General features: G+C 31.8%; 1 protein-coding gene across 1 annotated transcript; it reads right to left on the reverse strand.

Moving 5' to 3' along the window:
- Positions 1-3,630: 3,630 nt before the first annotated feature.
- LOC111801956 (transcription factor MYB86-like) lies at positions 3,631-5,310 on the reverse strand. The gene is made up of 3 exons (XM_023686207.1): positions 5,064-5,310; positions 4,631-4,760; positions 3,631-4,565 (listed from the first exon to the last, which is right to left on the reverse strand). The coding sequence occupies exons 1-3, from the start codon at positions 5,194-5,196 to the stop codon at positions 3,845-3,847; spliced, it is 984 nt and encodes a 327-aa protein (XP_023541975.1). The 5' UTR covers positions 5,197-5,310; the 3' UTR covers positions 3,631-3,844.
- Between the last annotated feature and the right edge of the window lie 10,628 nt (positions 5,311-15,938).

Raw genomic sequence — 15,938 nt, forward strand, 5'->3', positions numbered from 1 at the left:
TTATTATTATTATTATTATTATTATTTTCAAAAACAAAAAATTATAAATTATTTTTGTTTCTTACGCTAACAGCTTAGAGAAAGCAACTTGGGTTTAAGTTGTTAAGAGGCTGTTTTAGGAGTTGGGACCATTTATTTATTTATTTATTTATTATATATTTTTTTTCAACAAAATCATTTTCTGTTATGAATTCTCTCTTTTTAATCACAATGAGTGTAATTAAAGCCTCCTCTAATATCATTAATCAAATTTAATTTTGTTTGAGAAAAAAATATATATATAGCGGTTGGAAATAAGATATAAATAAATAAATAAATAAAGAGATATTTTACAGACTAACATTTTATTTTTATTAAAAATAAAATTTTGGATAAACGACTGAGATTAACCTAATCTAAAGAATGTATGTTAGGAATCACGACTCTCCACAATGATATGATATTGTCCCCCTTGAGCATAAGCTCTCATGACTCTACTTGCCTTTTGTTTACTTGCCTTTTGTTTACCCAAAAGGTTTTGTACCAGTGAAGATGTACGTGGACTCCCTCCCAACAATCCTCAACAATCTTCCCCTCGAGTAAAGTACACCATAGAGCCTCTCCTGAGGCCTATGGAGCCCTCGAACAGCCTCCCCTTAATTGAGGCTCGACTCCTTTCTCTAGAGCCCTCAAACAAAGTACACACTTTGTTCGATACTTGAGTCCCTTTTGACTACACTTCCGAGGGTCCCAACTTCTTTGTTCAACATTTGAGGATTCTATTGACATGACTCTGATACCATGTTAGAATTACGAATCTCCACAATAGTATGATATTATCCACTTTAAGCATAAGCTCACATGACTTTGCTTTGAACTTTCACAAAATGTCTCGTACAGTGGAGATGTATTCCTTTACTTATAAACCCATGATCATTCCCTAAATTAGCTCACATGGGACTCACTCCCAACGATCATCGACAATTTATGGTTGGAATGGGTTGGATCTGATTCATTATTAATAAAAGTTATTTGAGTCGAAAAAAAGAAAAAAACAACACGAACAATTGAGTTAGGTTTAAAAAGTGTCACAACCTGACTTAACCCAATTCACGAACATTGCTAAATTAAATAACCCAAATTGACTTTTTTATCTCTAAATTTGCAGTAACTTTCTTCTATTCATGAAATTATTCTTTTTTGGTGTAAAAAAGAGGATGAGAAGTCAAATTATGTACTATTTCAAATTTTAAGCAAAAACCCTAATTGGTTATTAAAAAAAATAAAATTTAAAATGAAATAATTATTATAAATTGAATGATAAAAACATATTAATGAGTTGGATTTTGAGTTCAATAAATAAGTGGGTAGCTATTATTAATAATTAATGTACTTTATTTAGATATAGGTTCTATTTTTATACCTATTTTATTTCTTTTTCCATTACCTATATAACTTACTTATAATTATCCTTAAAATAGATTTTTTTTTTTTATAATTTATTTTTGTAAAATGAAAAGTGAATATCCTTTTAAGCTATGCTTTTAAAAAGCATTAGACATTATAAATATTTTTTTGATTTATTTTTTATTTATTTTCATTTTAATCAAAATATAAACATTGTTAGATGTTAAATTTACGAGGAAGTCATTCATTAGTAAATATGTTAGTAGGAGTGTTTGTAATAGCTCAAGCTCACCGGTAGCAGATGTCGTTCGCTTTGGCCCGTTACGTATCATCGTTAACTTCATAGTTTTAAAACGAGTCTGTTAAGAAGTTTTTATACCCTTATAAGAAATGTTTTGTTCTTCTCCGATGCGGAATCCCATAGGTGTACTTGAGTGGGGTTGGTGATCTGACCAATCTAAATAGAATTTACAATCTAATCCTTTATTTTCGGATTCGGTTCGGTTGTCGGGTTATTTTTTAAAATTTTTTTAAAAAAATTCTATTTGACCACAATTCATGTTGTATCATAAAACTCAAATATCAAACATTCACAATGCATCACTAATATTGGTTACAAACGTCAAATACTCTATTTTCAGGCTGGTCGAGTTGAACAAACTCAAAAAAAATGTCAACTCATGGAATCTGACCCAAATTTTCAATTTTTCAAAATTTCAACCAGCTCAACCTTTATAGTTTGCGTTGTGTAGTCCAGATTGTTCGGGTTATCAAGTCATCTGAAACACTCCTATATTTTAGACGTTTTTTAAAAAATATAAGTATGATTTTATCATTTATGAAAAATAAACGTTTAATTTTCATAATAATTTTAAATGGATATGGCTAGATTGTAACCCTATTTTCAGGCTGGTTGAGTTGACCAAACCCAAAAAATGTCAACTCGGAACTCAAATTTTCAATTTTTTAAAATTTCAACCAACTCAACCTTTATAGTTTGGGTTGCCTAGTCCAGATTGTTCCGGTTATCGAGTCATTTGAAACACTCCTACATTTTAGACGATTTTTAAAAATATTTGAAACACTCCTACATTTTAGACCATTTTTAAAAATATAAGTATGATTTTATCATGAAAAATTAAACACTTAATGGATATGGCTAGATTGTAACCCTATTTTCATGCGGGTTGAGTTGACCAAATCTAAAAATGTCAACTCATCACCCAAAATTTTCAATTTTTTCAGAATTTCAACCAACTTCTTGTAGTCCAGATTGTTCCCGTTATCAAGTCATAGAAAACAGTCCAACATTTTAGACGACTTTTTAAAAATATAAATACGATTTTATCATTTATGAAAAATAAACGTCATCGTCTAAATTAAAAAAAGAAAAAAGAAAAAATAATATATAATTAAATAATTTAAGGATAATTGATTAATTATTTAGTCTAATACAATGAATATGATCCCTCAAAATGAGAGTGAAGAGGAATCTAATCTTGATATTAATAATGCAATACACAAAACTTCATAACAATCACATAAAATTAGAATTATCTAATAATTAATTTAAATTTAAGTTTTAAAATTTAAATTTATTTAAATAAAAATAAAAATAAAATTTAGAAAATAAACATGGTTGCCATTTCTCTTCCAACCCTCACCAGCCTATTAGGCCCCCTTTGTCTCTCAACACACACACTCATGGTCTTAGGACAAAACCAAATAATTTTTTTTTTTTTTTTTTTTTTTTTCAGAGTGAAAAAAAAAATCTAATTTTTATATTTGGTTTTCAATTAGAAATTTTTTCTCTCCTAATGTCGGATCGATGAAAGATTTGAATATCTGACTTTTTAATCGATAGTAAAATCAGTAGCCCTTCGTAGTCCTACCTAACACTTCATCGAGAATTCACCTACAAACATGCTATGCCCGACTCTTTATTTTTTGGTGTTTTAGAAGGGTACTAAATAACAACTGGGTCTTATTTATAATGCAATGATATTGTCCAATTTAGCTCGTTACGTATCGTCATCAGTCTCACGATTCTAAAACACATCTACTAGAGAGAGGTTTCCACACCCCCTTATAAAAAAATGTTTCATTCCACTCACCACTGATGCAGACCTCACAATAGTAGCGGTTTCGAGAAGATGATCAACCACATTTGAACCTGAACATGACCCAGATTGACACCGGGAGACATGGGTTTTATCCAAATGGAGAGAATTTGAAACAATAGAATAGAAATCAAAGATTCACTCTTTCACATTATTTCAACTCATCATAAAATCAAAATATAACAAAAGAAGTGGAAAATAGAAGAGAATTACAAGAACAAAAAGGAAAAAGAAAAAAAAAAATCAAACCTTTTTTTTTTTTCTCTTGGGAAATCCCTATTACTATCAACATCTGTGTGTATTTTTTAAGAGAGAGAAGGATTGAATGTACAATTAGTTCACAAATGGTGGAAGACATCAAAGTTGCCTCCAACAATGGCTTGTGTCAGTGACGTTAATGGATAGCTACTGAAATCTACTGAGCTTCGACTCTGAATCAGCTGCCCATCAACCACTGAACTTCCTGTTACTGTCTTCAATTCCTCGGACTTCACCACATTATTATGATTATCCACATGAATCTGGAAAAAACTCTCCAATTTATTCTCGTTTTCCCACGAACAAAGTGTCGAATTATCCACTCTGTTGTTGTTGTTGTTGTTCATGTAGAATCCTCCAGAATTGTCGGAGAATTCTGTCCCCGACAAGCTCCCATGGTCGGAATTTGTCAAACTCGGCACTGAATTGAACCCGAAATTCGAGTCTAGCCCTGTTTGGAACTCGAAAAAACAGAGGGAATCAAGGGCTTGTTTGTTTAAGAAATGGTCACGGTGTGGCGGCGCCGTCATTCCGCCGTCGTAGTACTCAGCACCGCCGATGAGAAATGCTGGATTTTGAGTGGGTATGGCGGAGATGCCGCCGGAAAGTCCTGGAACCGGTGGGATTTGGGTGAATTCCTTGTCTTCGAAGATTTTCTTCTCTTTAATCTCTTTGATCAAAGGTTTGTGAGTGTTCGGATCAATTCCTTGCTTCATTAGCTTCTTTTTCAAACTTGAATTCCAAAAATTCTTGATTTCATTGTCTGTTCTTCCTGGTAACTGCGCCGCAATTTGTGCCCATCTGCAAAATCCACGACCATGAATCTAGCTCGACATCATAAACAACAGAACACTCTCTGTTCTTACCTGTTTCCCAACACTTCGTGGAGACTTATAATGAGATCCTCTTCTTGTTGGGAGAACATTCCTCGCTTCAAATCAGGCCTCAAGTAGTTAATCCACCGCAGCCGACAGCTCTTCCCACATCTCTGCAAACCTTAAACAACCCAACGAAAACAACAGAGTAAAGCTTCGATTTTGAAGCAAACCCAGATGAAAAAACAGTGTAAAACATCGATTTTGAAGCAAACCCAGATGAGAAAACAGAGTAAATTTCGATTTTGAAGCAAACCCAGATGAAAAAACAGAGTAAAACATCGATTTCGAAGCAAACCCAGATGAAAAAACAGAGTAAAACATCGATTTGAAGCAAACCCAGATGAGAAAACAGAGTAAAAATCGAATTTGAAGCAAACCCAGATGAAAAAACAAAGAAAAAGTTCATAAAATGATGAAATACCAGCAAGTTTTGGGACAGAACTCCAGCAGCCAACGCCGAATCTAGTGATGTAATTGAAGAGCTTTTCGTCTTCCTCCGGCGACCAGAGGCCTTTCCTTAGTTTCTGCTTCAGACAGCAAGAATGGCGTCCCATTATAGTGAGAGAAAGGTGTGTGAGTGAATGAATGGGTCGATTCCAATGGCGTAGGACAGGTAAATATATATATACGATGATGATTTTAATGAATTGAAGGATTAATCATACTTGAGATTGAAGTTATAGTGAGAGAGAGAGAGAGAGAGAGAGAGAGAGAGAGAGAGATGATCAACAATCAAGTGGGTTTTACGCTAATTTTGGTGCTGCCTTTGAACAGTAGAAGATTGAATTTTAAGAAATCTCTATGTATGGAAAAAGAAAATGAGAAAAATGAGAAAAGGGGTAAGTTTGTGCTATTTTCCTAAATTAATTAGCTTAAATTTGTCGTTAAAATATAATTTTGGTTCTCGTACCCGAGTAAAGAAAGAGTACATGAATGAACCGATACAAGATATTGTTCTCTTTGAGTCCTTTCACGGTTTTCCTTCAAAATTTTAGAACGTGTATGCTAATGAGAGGTTTTCACACCCTTGTAAAGAATGTTTCGTTCCTCTCTTCAATCGATACGGGATCTCACAATCCACCACTTTCGGGACCAACGTCCTCGTTGACACACTACATGATGTCTGGGTTTGATACTATTTGTAACGGCCCAAACGCACCTTTATTAGATATTGTCTAATTTGACTTGTTATTTATCACTGTCAGCCTCACGGTTTTAAAATGCATCTACTAGAGAGAGGTTTCCACAGTTTTATACAGAATACTTCGTTCTCCACTCGGGATCTCACACGATATTACATCTAAATAAGAGTGATTTTGAAGATATGATGGTTAAAAATGAATAGTTAAAAATTACTACTTGTACCAATAAGATACACGTTCTTTTTTAACTCCGTAATTTTAAAATTACGAAAGCAACAAATAATAAAAGTGAGTTTAGAGTTTGAAACCTCAACAGCAATTGTGGTGTTATCATTCCCTTTTTAACCCATTTCCAAAAAATTAGAAAAAGCTTTTTAACTTTTACTTAACCTTACAATCATCATTAACCATTTTTTCTATAAAATAATAATAGAAAAAGTTTCGTCATCATCGTAATAATAGTTGTTGTCAAATTTTGGGTAAGATAATGTATCTAATTTTCACGTGATAATAACGGTAAAATTTGTGTTACGAGAAGAAAATACATCTTATAAGATGCTAAAGGTTAAACACACTGATGTTGTGCTTGTCCGATGCTTTTTGAATCTTACATCTCTAAACAACAAAATAGTGTTTATATACCGTCCAATTAGAACTTTCTTTTAGGATTAGGGTAAAAAAAAATCAAATTTCGACTAGATCAAAAGTGCACGAGCCAAAAAGTAATGGATGCAAGCCTCACAAGTGGCAACCTCAGGGTCACCCACGACCTCAAGGTGAAACCGACCATGGACTTGGACTTCAACACAAGTTCCCTTTCTTCGTCCATTCACATTACAACAACGATAAACTTTGTTTTAGCCGGAGAGAATTATTTACAGAAAAGTAACATTATTAACCAAAATATTATTAATTGAAAATTTCTATATTGATCTAAAATATAATTTTCAAAAATTTTTTTTAAAAAAAAGAACCTTCAAAATATATCATAAATATATATATTTAAATTTTCAATAAAATAAAATGCAAATAATTAAGGAAATGACCAATTTAAATTAAATTAGTAACATTTTTTTTTATTTTTCATTAATTCAAAATCAAGTAAATAAATAATAATTAAAAAAAAGGATGAAATCATGGTTGATGCTTATATTACTTAAATAATTAGGTTTAAAAAGGAAATTAAGTACAATATAATTATTAACAACTCATTTATAGTTATTGAGTGATTTTTAAGTTAGAAGCAACAAATGCAAAAATAAATTAAAATAATAAATTATTTACTTAAAACTCGAGGGTTTAAAAAGGAATTAAATAATAATTTTGGGGTTAAACTTTAAACACAGAATTGCGTGCAATCTACTGTTACGCAATATTTAGTCGCATGTTTTTTATTTATTATTATTAAAAAATTATTTATTTAAATATTTTATAATGTTTTAATAATCCATAAGGTCCAGCCGACACCTTTGTGTTCACAACCATGGACCCCATCCCTTTTCTTTTCCTTTTTTTATTTATTTTCCATTATTACATTTTTTTTTATTTTTTTTTTATAAGAAATGATCACATCACCTACTCCGACATCCTCCCCCGACATGATTAAGGGACCATCGTCCTCGTGCACACCATTCTGTGTTTGGCTTTGTTACCATTTGTAATAACTCAAAGTTACCGCTACCATATATTGTCCGCTTTTGACTTTATTTTCTGAGCTTCTTCCGAAGGACTTTAAATCTCCAACTGAGATGAAATCTCATAACTATTCCCATTGACTGATATAAACCCTTTCAAACTGTGATATCTATTCATTCTGTTGGATGGCGAATGTTTCACCTCAGCTAATTTAGGAAATGATCATGCGTTTATAATCAAATAATACTATCTTCATTGGTACGATACATTTTGGGAAGCCCAAAGCAAAGCCATGAGAGCTTATACTCAAAGTTGACAATATAATACCATTGTGGAGAGTCGTGTTCATCTAATATGGTATTAAAGTCATGCTCTAAACTTAGTTATGCCAATAGATTGGTAAATCCTCAAATGTCGAACAAATGACTCAAAAGAAAAGGAGTCAAGCCTCCTCGAATGCATAGTAAAAAATGACTAAAACTCCAAAGCAAAAAGGAGTCGAGCCTCGATTAAGGGGAGGCGTACTTTGTTCGATAGGAGGTATTGGATGATGAAAGTCCCACATCAGCTAGGGAATGATTGTGGGTTTATAACGAATACTATCTCCATCGGTAGGAGACTTTTGGGAAGCCCAAAGCAAAGCCACGAGAGCTTATGCTCAAAGTGGACAATATCAAACCATTGTGGAGAGTTGTGTTCATTTAACACGTTCATATACCTCTTTCTTACTCTGTTCTCGTAACGATTAATTAAAAAAATATACAAAATAATAATAATAATAATAATAATAATAATAATATATTTTGTAGGGAGGACATAAAAATATATAATTAAAATTTTCATATTACAACTTTTTAATTTTGAAAATTTAGAAAAGTCATAGCTAAAAATAATTTAAAACAAAAATATAAAATATAAATAACCGACATATCCACGTCAGACGACATAAATACAGTTTCTTTCGTTATCTTCGAAAATACGAGCCAGCTCAACACTCTCTCATACGCCGAATCGGCCCAATGATTGGCCCACATCTTTTTGTCTCTCTTCCCCGTCAAAAGGTCCCTTTTTTTTTTCCTTTTTTTAATTTTTAATTTTTAATTAAATCCCTCAAATAATAATAATTTTATTTATTTATTTATTTAACAAAAGTTCATATTTTGTGGGCCATAAGATCTGGAAATCCAAAACTTGTCGAGCGACGTATTCGTAATGCCGTCGGTGTTACATTTCTAATTAAATATTTATTATTATCTGTCTTTAAATTATTTAAATATATATCTAATTATTATTATTATTTATTAATTGACTATTTTTTTTCTCTATAAAATTAAATTGAATATTTATTTTATTTATGTCAATTATACCTTTCCATTATTATTATTATTATAAAAAAAATTAAATTGAGAATAAAATAAATGATTAGAAAGTTTAAAAGAAAATCATGTTGGCTTATTAAGTTGTAATTAATTCAAGATTCTACCTTCTCTTTATTGTCATAATCAATTATCAAATCCCAAATAAAAATATAAAATTCATTAGGGAATAATTGGAATATTTCTATTTTTTAAACATTAAACTTATCTAATTAAAATAAATTTATAATAAAAAAAACAATTTGATCTAATTTTGAACGTTAAAATATAAAATTTATAATTTAATCTATGTTTTAAAAGGTCGGTTAAATACGGTAAAAAAGAGAATCTCAAAGGAATATTCACATAACTCGATAATTTAACCCTTCTAGACGACTCAACTCGAACTATAAAAGGATGGTTAGGTCAGTCTTTTTTCAAAAGGATGAATCAGGTCAATTTGAGGGTTGACTATTTTTTTATTTGGTCCACTCGACCAACCTGAAAGGGTTACAATCCACTCAACACTTGTGTACATTTAAGATAATTAGGAAAATTAAGAATATTTAAATTTTATAACCTGTGTTAGTGATGCGTTGTGACTTGTGAATGTTTGATACTTAAAATTTATGATATTTTAGTTAGTAATATAACCGAAGAATTTCTTTAAATAATTTAAATAATAATAAAAGATAACCCGACAATTTAGTTTAACTTGGATTGTGAGCTCTATTTAAATTGTTCGGGTTATAGACGTGAGAAATTTGAAAATTAAAAAAGTGGAAAAAAAAGGGATAATTGGTATTGAAAATAGTTGGAAAACATTCAATCCACAAAAGGGGTCCCAATACATTCAAAGCCTACTGATAGAAAACAGTACGGATTTTGAAATTGATGTTCCGACTGCGACTGTGACATTGCAAGCGTGTAATCTGTCACCCCCCCAAACACTTTCCGCCACGTGTTCAAACTTCTGTGGCCCTTCCCTACGTTTTCCGGTTTTAACATTGACCCGACCCGATCCGTTTTTCTCTCTCTACTGTCACCGTCTTGTTGCGTCACCATGATGTCGCCGACATTTCTGACTCCCTCCCTTGCCTCCTTTTCCAACTTTTTTAGCGAAAAAAAAAAAAAAATTAAAATTATATCTTTAAATTTTTAAAAATTTCACTAATTATCAAAATAATTAATATTTATGAAATTATTAACCCATTTAACCGTTATAAAAAATCAAAAAAATGTTTTACCCGTCAACGATATATAAACACCTCATAAATTATCATCCTTTTTAACGTTACTCTCGAAAGATTACTAATATTTTTGAAATATTGTATTAACGGTAAGATTATTTTTTAAGTTTTTTTTATAAAAAATTATTTTAAAATAAGATATTAACGAGAGTATTTTTGAATTTTTTAAAATAATTTAGAAAATTAAAAGCAAAGATTTAAATCTAGCATATTTTAATTTTAATTTATAATATAAAATTTATTAATTTAGAAAAAAAAAAAATTGTTGGACCCTCCTTGAATTTAGTTTCGTGGGGGTGAGGGGCCTTTGGAGTGTGGGGTATGTGCCCTAAGGAAAAAGTCTCTTCATATACAGATCACCATTTGAAGGACACCCTACAATTATTGTATAGTCCTTGGACTTTGCCTAAATTGTCTATAATTCATTATATTTCAATTTTGAAAATATCAATAATATCCCGGGTTTGAAAATATATTATTCTTGCCACATGACCTACTTGTTTTGAAATGCTTTCTAAGACTGAAGACTATTCCGACATGGCATCACAAGTCCTTTCAGCCTGAAAATCCTTACGAGATCGCCCCACGTAAAATTACTTCAAGCAAATCACGCTTAATTTTGAAGCTTTTATAACTGAGTTACTGAAAAAGAACGTGTACTTTGTTGGTATAGATAATAACTTTCAAGTACGGTGTCAGTTCATATTTCCTAACTCGAGCGTTCCATTCGTAGAATTTTGAGAGAAACAATATTATTTAAATAGAATGAATATGTTTATTTCAATTAATACCATTATTAATTTAAAATTTTAATTGATACCAAAGCAAAATTGTATTTGATTTGAAGGGAGTGAGTCGTTTTCAAAAGGGTGTCCATCGACCAACAATAAAGCTTCCTTTTAAAGATATGATGATCACAAAAATGATGGAGAAAGCAAACGGGTTTCTAGGATATTCTATGACAAATCCCGAGTGACAAAGTTAGTTTTAATCGAATCGAGTACGTGACGATGTGGTCGTGTATTTTAGCTGACTGTGTAGGTTAAGTAGCTAATTGTAACCGCTCAAACTCACTACTAGTAGATATTGTCCGCTTTGGCACGTTACATATCATCATCAACCTCATTGTTTTTTAAGCGCGTCTATTGAGGAAAAATTTTCACACCCTTATAAGGAATACTTTGTTCGCTTCTCCAACCGATGTGTGATCTAACAATTAACCCCCTTTGGAGCCAGCGTCCTCTCTGGCACACCACCCAATATTTAGCTATGATATCATTTGTAACAGCTTAAGGTCAATACGAGCGATTTTTGTCCGCTTTGGCTCTATATTGGTCAATACGAGCGATTTTTGTCCGCTTTGGCTCTATATTGTCATCAGTCTTAAGGTAATAAATCGACCGAGCAAAGACAATAATGGTTATTCTTTTAAATTATAGACGCTAAAATATATATTTTAAAATTAATTTATGAACTTTTTAAGACGATGAATATACCACAGTTTCTTTCCCTTAAAAAGCATAGTAATAATGAAATTTTGGACGGAGCATCAATCATTTCAAGATTTGAAAAAAAATGACACGAAAACATGATTAAAATTTCTGGTGGGGTCAGATGTAACATTTTTAATTAGAACGATGACGATCGAAAATGAAAAAACGTTTTTTTTTAATAGAAAATGGACGAGATCGTTACGGATTTGAATTTAGTAGATGTTCTAACTACTCGAAAATCATAAATACGTCTTCAAAGAATGTTTTTGCATTGAATAAACTATTCATTCACTATCGACCCTATCATGCATTAATAAACGAATATCATATGATATTTCTATTATATTCTCGTAATTTTAGCTTAATTTATTATCACAGATACGTTTTTTTTTTCTTTTGTATCTGTCTGATAGTTACTCGGACTTCAGATACTAAATTCGTAAATTTTTACCTTCTTGTCTAATTGATCTCTATCATATTTGACGTCGTTAAAAGTTATAGACGTAAAGTTGAAAAGTAACGATCGTATCAGACATAAAATCTAACTGTGTCTTTAACTTTGTGAATTTTAAGAAAGGTCGAATATGACGTACAAAATTAAATATTAAAAAATGTCCTTATTGTTTTTCATCAAATTCATGCATTTCTTCAATATTGTTGTTCATGGGATGGATGTAACCTCCAAATTGGGTGGTTTTTGTGTTTTTGGAACATGAATGTTGTAATTTCCACGTAGATTCTTTTTCTTTAAATAAATAAATAAATAAATAAATAAATATATATATATATATATATATATATATATATGAATAGTAAGATGGTTAGGTTAAGTCATGTCTCTAAATTAATTATATGAATCCACGGAGTTTTGTCAACAATATTGAAATAATTGAAATAAAAATCAAAGTATAAAGTAGAATTGTTAAAATCAAGCACCGATATTGAAGTATTATGTCGCAGTGAGTTGGCTCGGGTCTATTTTTGACCAAAATCAACTATCTATCAATTAAAAGAAATAAAAACGAAATTAATTAAATTGAAAAAAAAAAGTAGTAAATCTATCCAAACGTACTCCACATATCAAAATGGTTCTAAATTTTATGGGTACAATGGGTCGGCTTGAAGAAATTTTTGTACCAACCCGGGTTGGTTAGGTTGATAACCCAAGTATTCCAAAATTATTTCATAACCCAATTCAACTAGCTGGGACTAAGTTGTCGGGTTTTTCAACTTTTTTTTCTTAATTTTTTAAAAAACTTGTGTACACTGTGCCATTGGTAGTGGAAGTAACGATAATGACGAGAGTGACTGGCAATATGGGCGTGGAACAGGGCAAAGAGCATCTAGCATCATAGCAACATGGGCATGGATGAGGGGCGTTTGTGAGGGGTCGCGAAGTTGAGACGAGGAGCGTCTGCTATCTGCACGTTAAGTGTTGTAAGGGGCGTGCAAGACCTAGGTCAGGATTTGTTATATATATACATATATATCATTTATCAATAAACTCGAAATCTAAACCGAACCAATTTGGTTCTAAAAAATTAACTCAACCCAACCTAAATTACTATTTAATTTAATAAAATATTAATTATAATATTAATTATGTGGGTTAACTTAATTTAGAGGCTACTAAAAATAAAAATAAAAATAAAAATGATAAAAATAAGCACTGAAAGTTGGAAAATCATGTCTGTGGGCAGTCCCACCTTACACAAGGAAGTCAAAAGCAGCAATAAGAGTGCCATTGGAATTCACATAAAAAACAGGGGCTTAAATGTCAAATCACTAATCCCAAAGGACCAATTAGCAATTGATGTGATTATCCTGATTAAACCCTTTCCATGTCTCCAGTTGGTAACAGCTTCCGATTTGACCCCAATATTTGACTCTAATTACACTTTTTTTTCCTTTTTTTTTTGCTCCCTGCCCCCTCTGGCCCACTTATTTCTCTTAAATTCCTCATAATTGCTTTATAACCCCTCTTAATCAATCTAATTACTTATAACACACAGATATTACCTGCTTCCCTTTCTAAAAACCCAAGTCCACCGCTAATAGATATTGTCCGCTTTGACCCATTATACGTCGTCGTCAGCTTCGCAGTTTTAAAACGTATCATTAGGAAGACATTTTCACACTTATAAAGAATGTCTCGTTCTCCTCTCCAACTGAGGTGTGATTTAGCATACATTATTACGAGTTACTTTTTTTTAATTATTATTATTATAGGATATGACGTGTCATGACTATTACCTGCTCGTTTTTTTTTAAGTCCACGAGAATCGTATATTTAATATAATGTATAATCATGGGTTGAATTTTTCTTACCCAAGATACCGACAAAGTAATTTAAAAAAATAAATTAATTGATAGTACAATTTTCATTATAATTCATAAAATATATATTATCCTTATTCCTTATCTTGTTGGTTGGTCTTAATACAGTAAACATGCAATTATTATTAATCAATAATTTAATATGATTATTGAAATTTTAAATAAAATATCACTTATCGACATTATAATAAATTTTTAAAAATTCTGATTCCATGTTTTAAATTTACAATATAAAAAGCAGAAACGGTCTACAACTCCACCTACCATAACAGAATTGTTTTGGGCCTAATATTTGGGCCGTGAAAGCCTGTTGGGGCAATACATTTTGGGCCGCAAAGCCCAAATAAAAAATCTATTTTTAACCAGTCACATCATAGCCTCCCCTCGAGGTCTTCTCCTCTGGAGCCCTCAAACAGTCTCGACTCCCCTCGAACAAATCACACAGTAGAGCCTCTCCTCAAGGCGTCCTATGGAGGCCTCAAATAACCTCGACTCCCCTTGAATATATCACACCATAAAGCCTCTTCTCGAGGTCTTCTCCTCCTTTGGAGCCCTCAAACAGTCTCGACTCCTCACGAAAAAATCACACAATAGTGCCGCTCCTCAAGGTGTCCAATGGAGTACTCAAATAATCTCGACTCCCCTTGAATACATCACACCATAGAGCCTCCCCTCGAGGTCTTCTCCTCCTTTGGAGCCCTCAAACAGTCTCAACTCCCCTCGAACAAATCACACAATAGAGCCTCTCCTCGAGGCCTCCTATGAAGGCCTCAAATAACCTCGATTCCTCTCGAATACATCACAACATAGAGCCTCCCCTCGAGGCCTCCTTCTCTGGAGCTCTAAAAAAATCTCGAGTCCTCTCTAACAAATTTGACCCTTTGTGAGGAACAAACCATTTCTTATAAGGGTGTGGAAACTTTTCTCTACTAAACACGTTTTTAAAACTTGAGGGGAAGCTTAAAGAGAACAATATCTACTAACAGAGGACTTGAGCTGTTACATCATTTATTAAACACCTACCTTAGTCATTATTACTACACCCTCGAGGTTCACTACTTTTATGTTCAATTCTATTGACACGAATAAGTTAAGATAAGGACATGACTTGATGTCATGTCAGGATCGATGACTTTCCACATTGGTACAACATTGTCCATTTTAAGCATAAACTCTCATGTCTTCCAAAAAAAACCTCATACCAATAGAGATAGTGTTCCAACAATCTCTCCCCCATGTGAAACAAAGAAGTAAGCGAGAGACACTATTTCCATTGGTACGAGGTTTTTTTTTAAGGAAACTAAAAATAAAGTCACGAGAATTTATGCTCAAAGTGGATAATATTATACCAATATAGATGGTCGACCGAAAATATATCTAAATATATATATATATATATATATATATATAATCATTTTAATTTATATTATCCAACAAATATATCTAAATAAAGTGGGGCCCATAAAAGGCATGTCTCTAATAATTAGGTCCATTTTAATTAATCTAAAAAAGGATCTAAAGAAAATCTTTCCAATTTTGCCCTTACCCACAATAAAAGGAAGCATATAAAGAAAATCAATAATATCATTGAAATTAATTAACCAAAACGGAAACTAATATAATGATTAAAGTGGCTTTTTTGTTTCTAATTAATTTTATTTAAATGTAATTAATAATAACCCATTAAATATTCTAAATATACTCAATAATATTTAACCAATTTTATTAAACCATCTCATTTATTACACAATTATTTAATCATATCTCTTTAAATATTACAAATAAGGTCGATTATTATAAGAACGTGGAAACATTTCCCTAATATACGTATTTTTAAACTCTGAGGCTAACGACGATACGTAACGGATTATGACAAACAATATCTACTAATTGTAGGCTTGGGCTGTTACAAATGGTATCAGAACTAGACACTGAGCAGTGTGTCAACGAGAATGTTGGGCCCTAAAGAGAGTGGATTGTGAGATCTCATATCAATTGTAGAAGAGAACGAAGTATTCCTTATAAGGGTGTGAAAACCTCTTCCTAACATACGTATTTTAAAACCATGAGGCTGATGGCGATAC

Source organism: Cucurbita pepo, chromosome LG09, assembly GCF_002806865.2.
Source record: "Cucurbita pepo subsp. pepo cultivar mu-cu-16 chromosome LG09, ASM280686v2, whole genome shotgun sequence".
In the NCBI taxonomy this organism is placed as follows: Eukaryota; Viridiplantae; Streptophyta; class Magnoliopsida; order Cucurbitales; family Cucurbitaceae; genus Cucurbita; species Cucurbita pepo.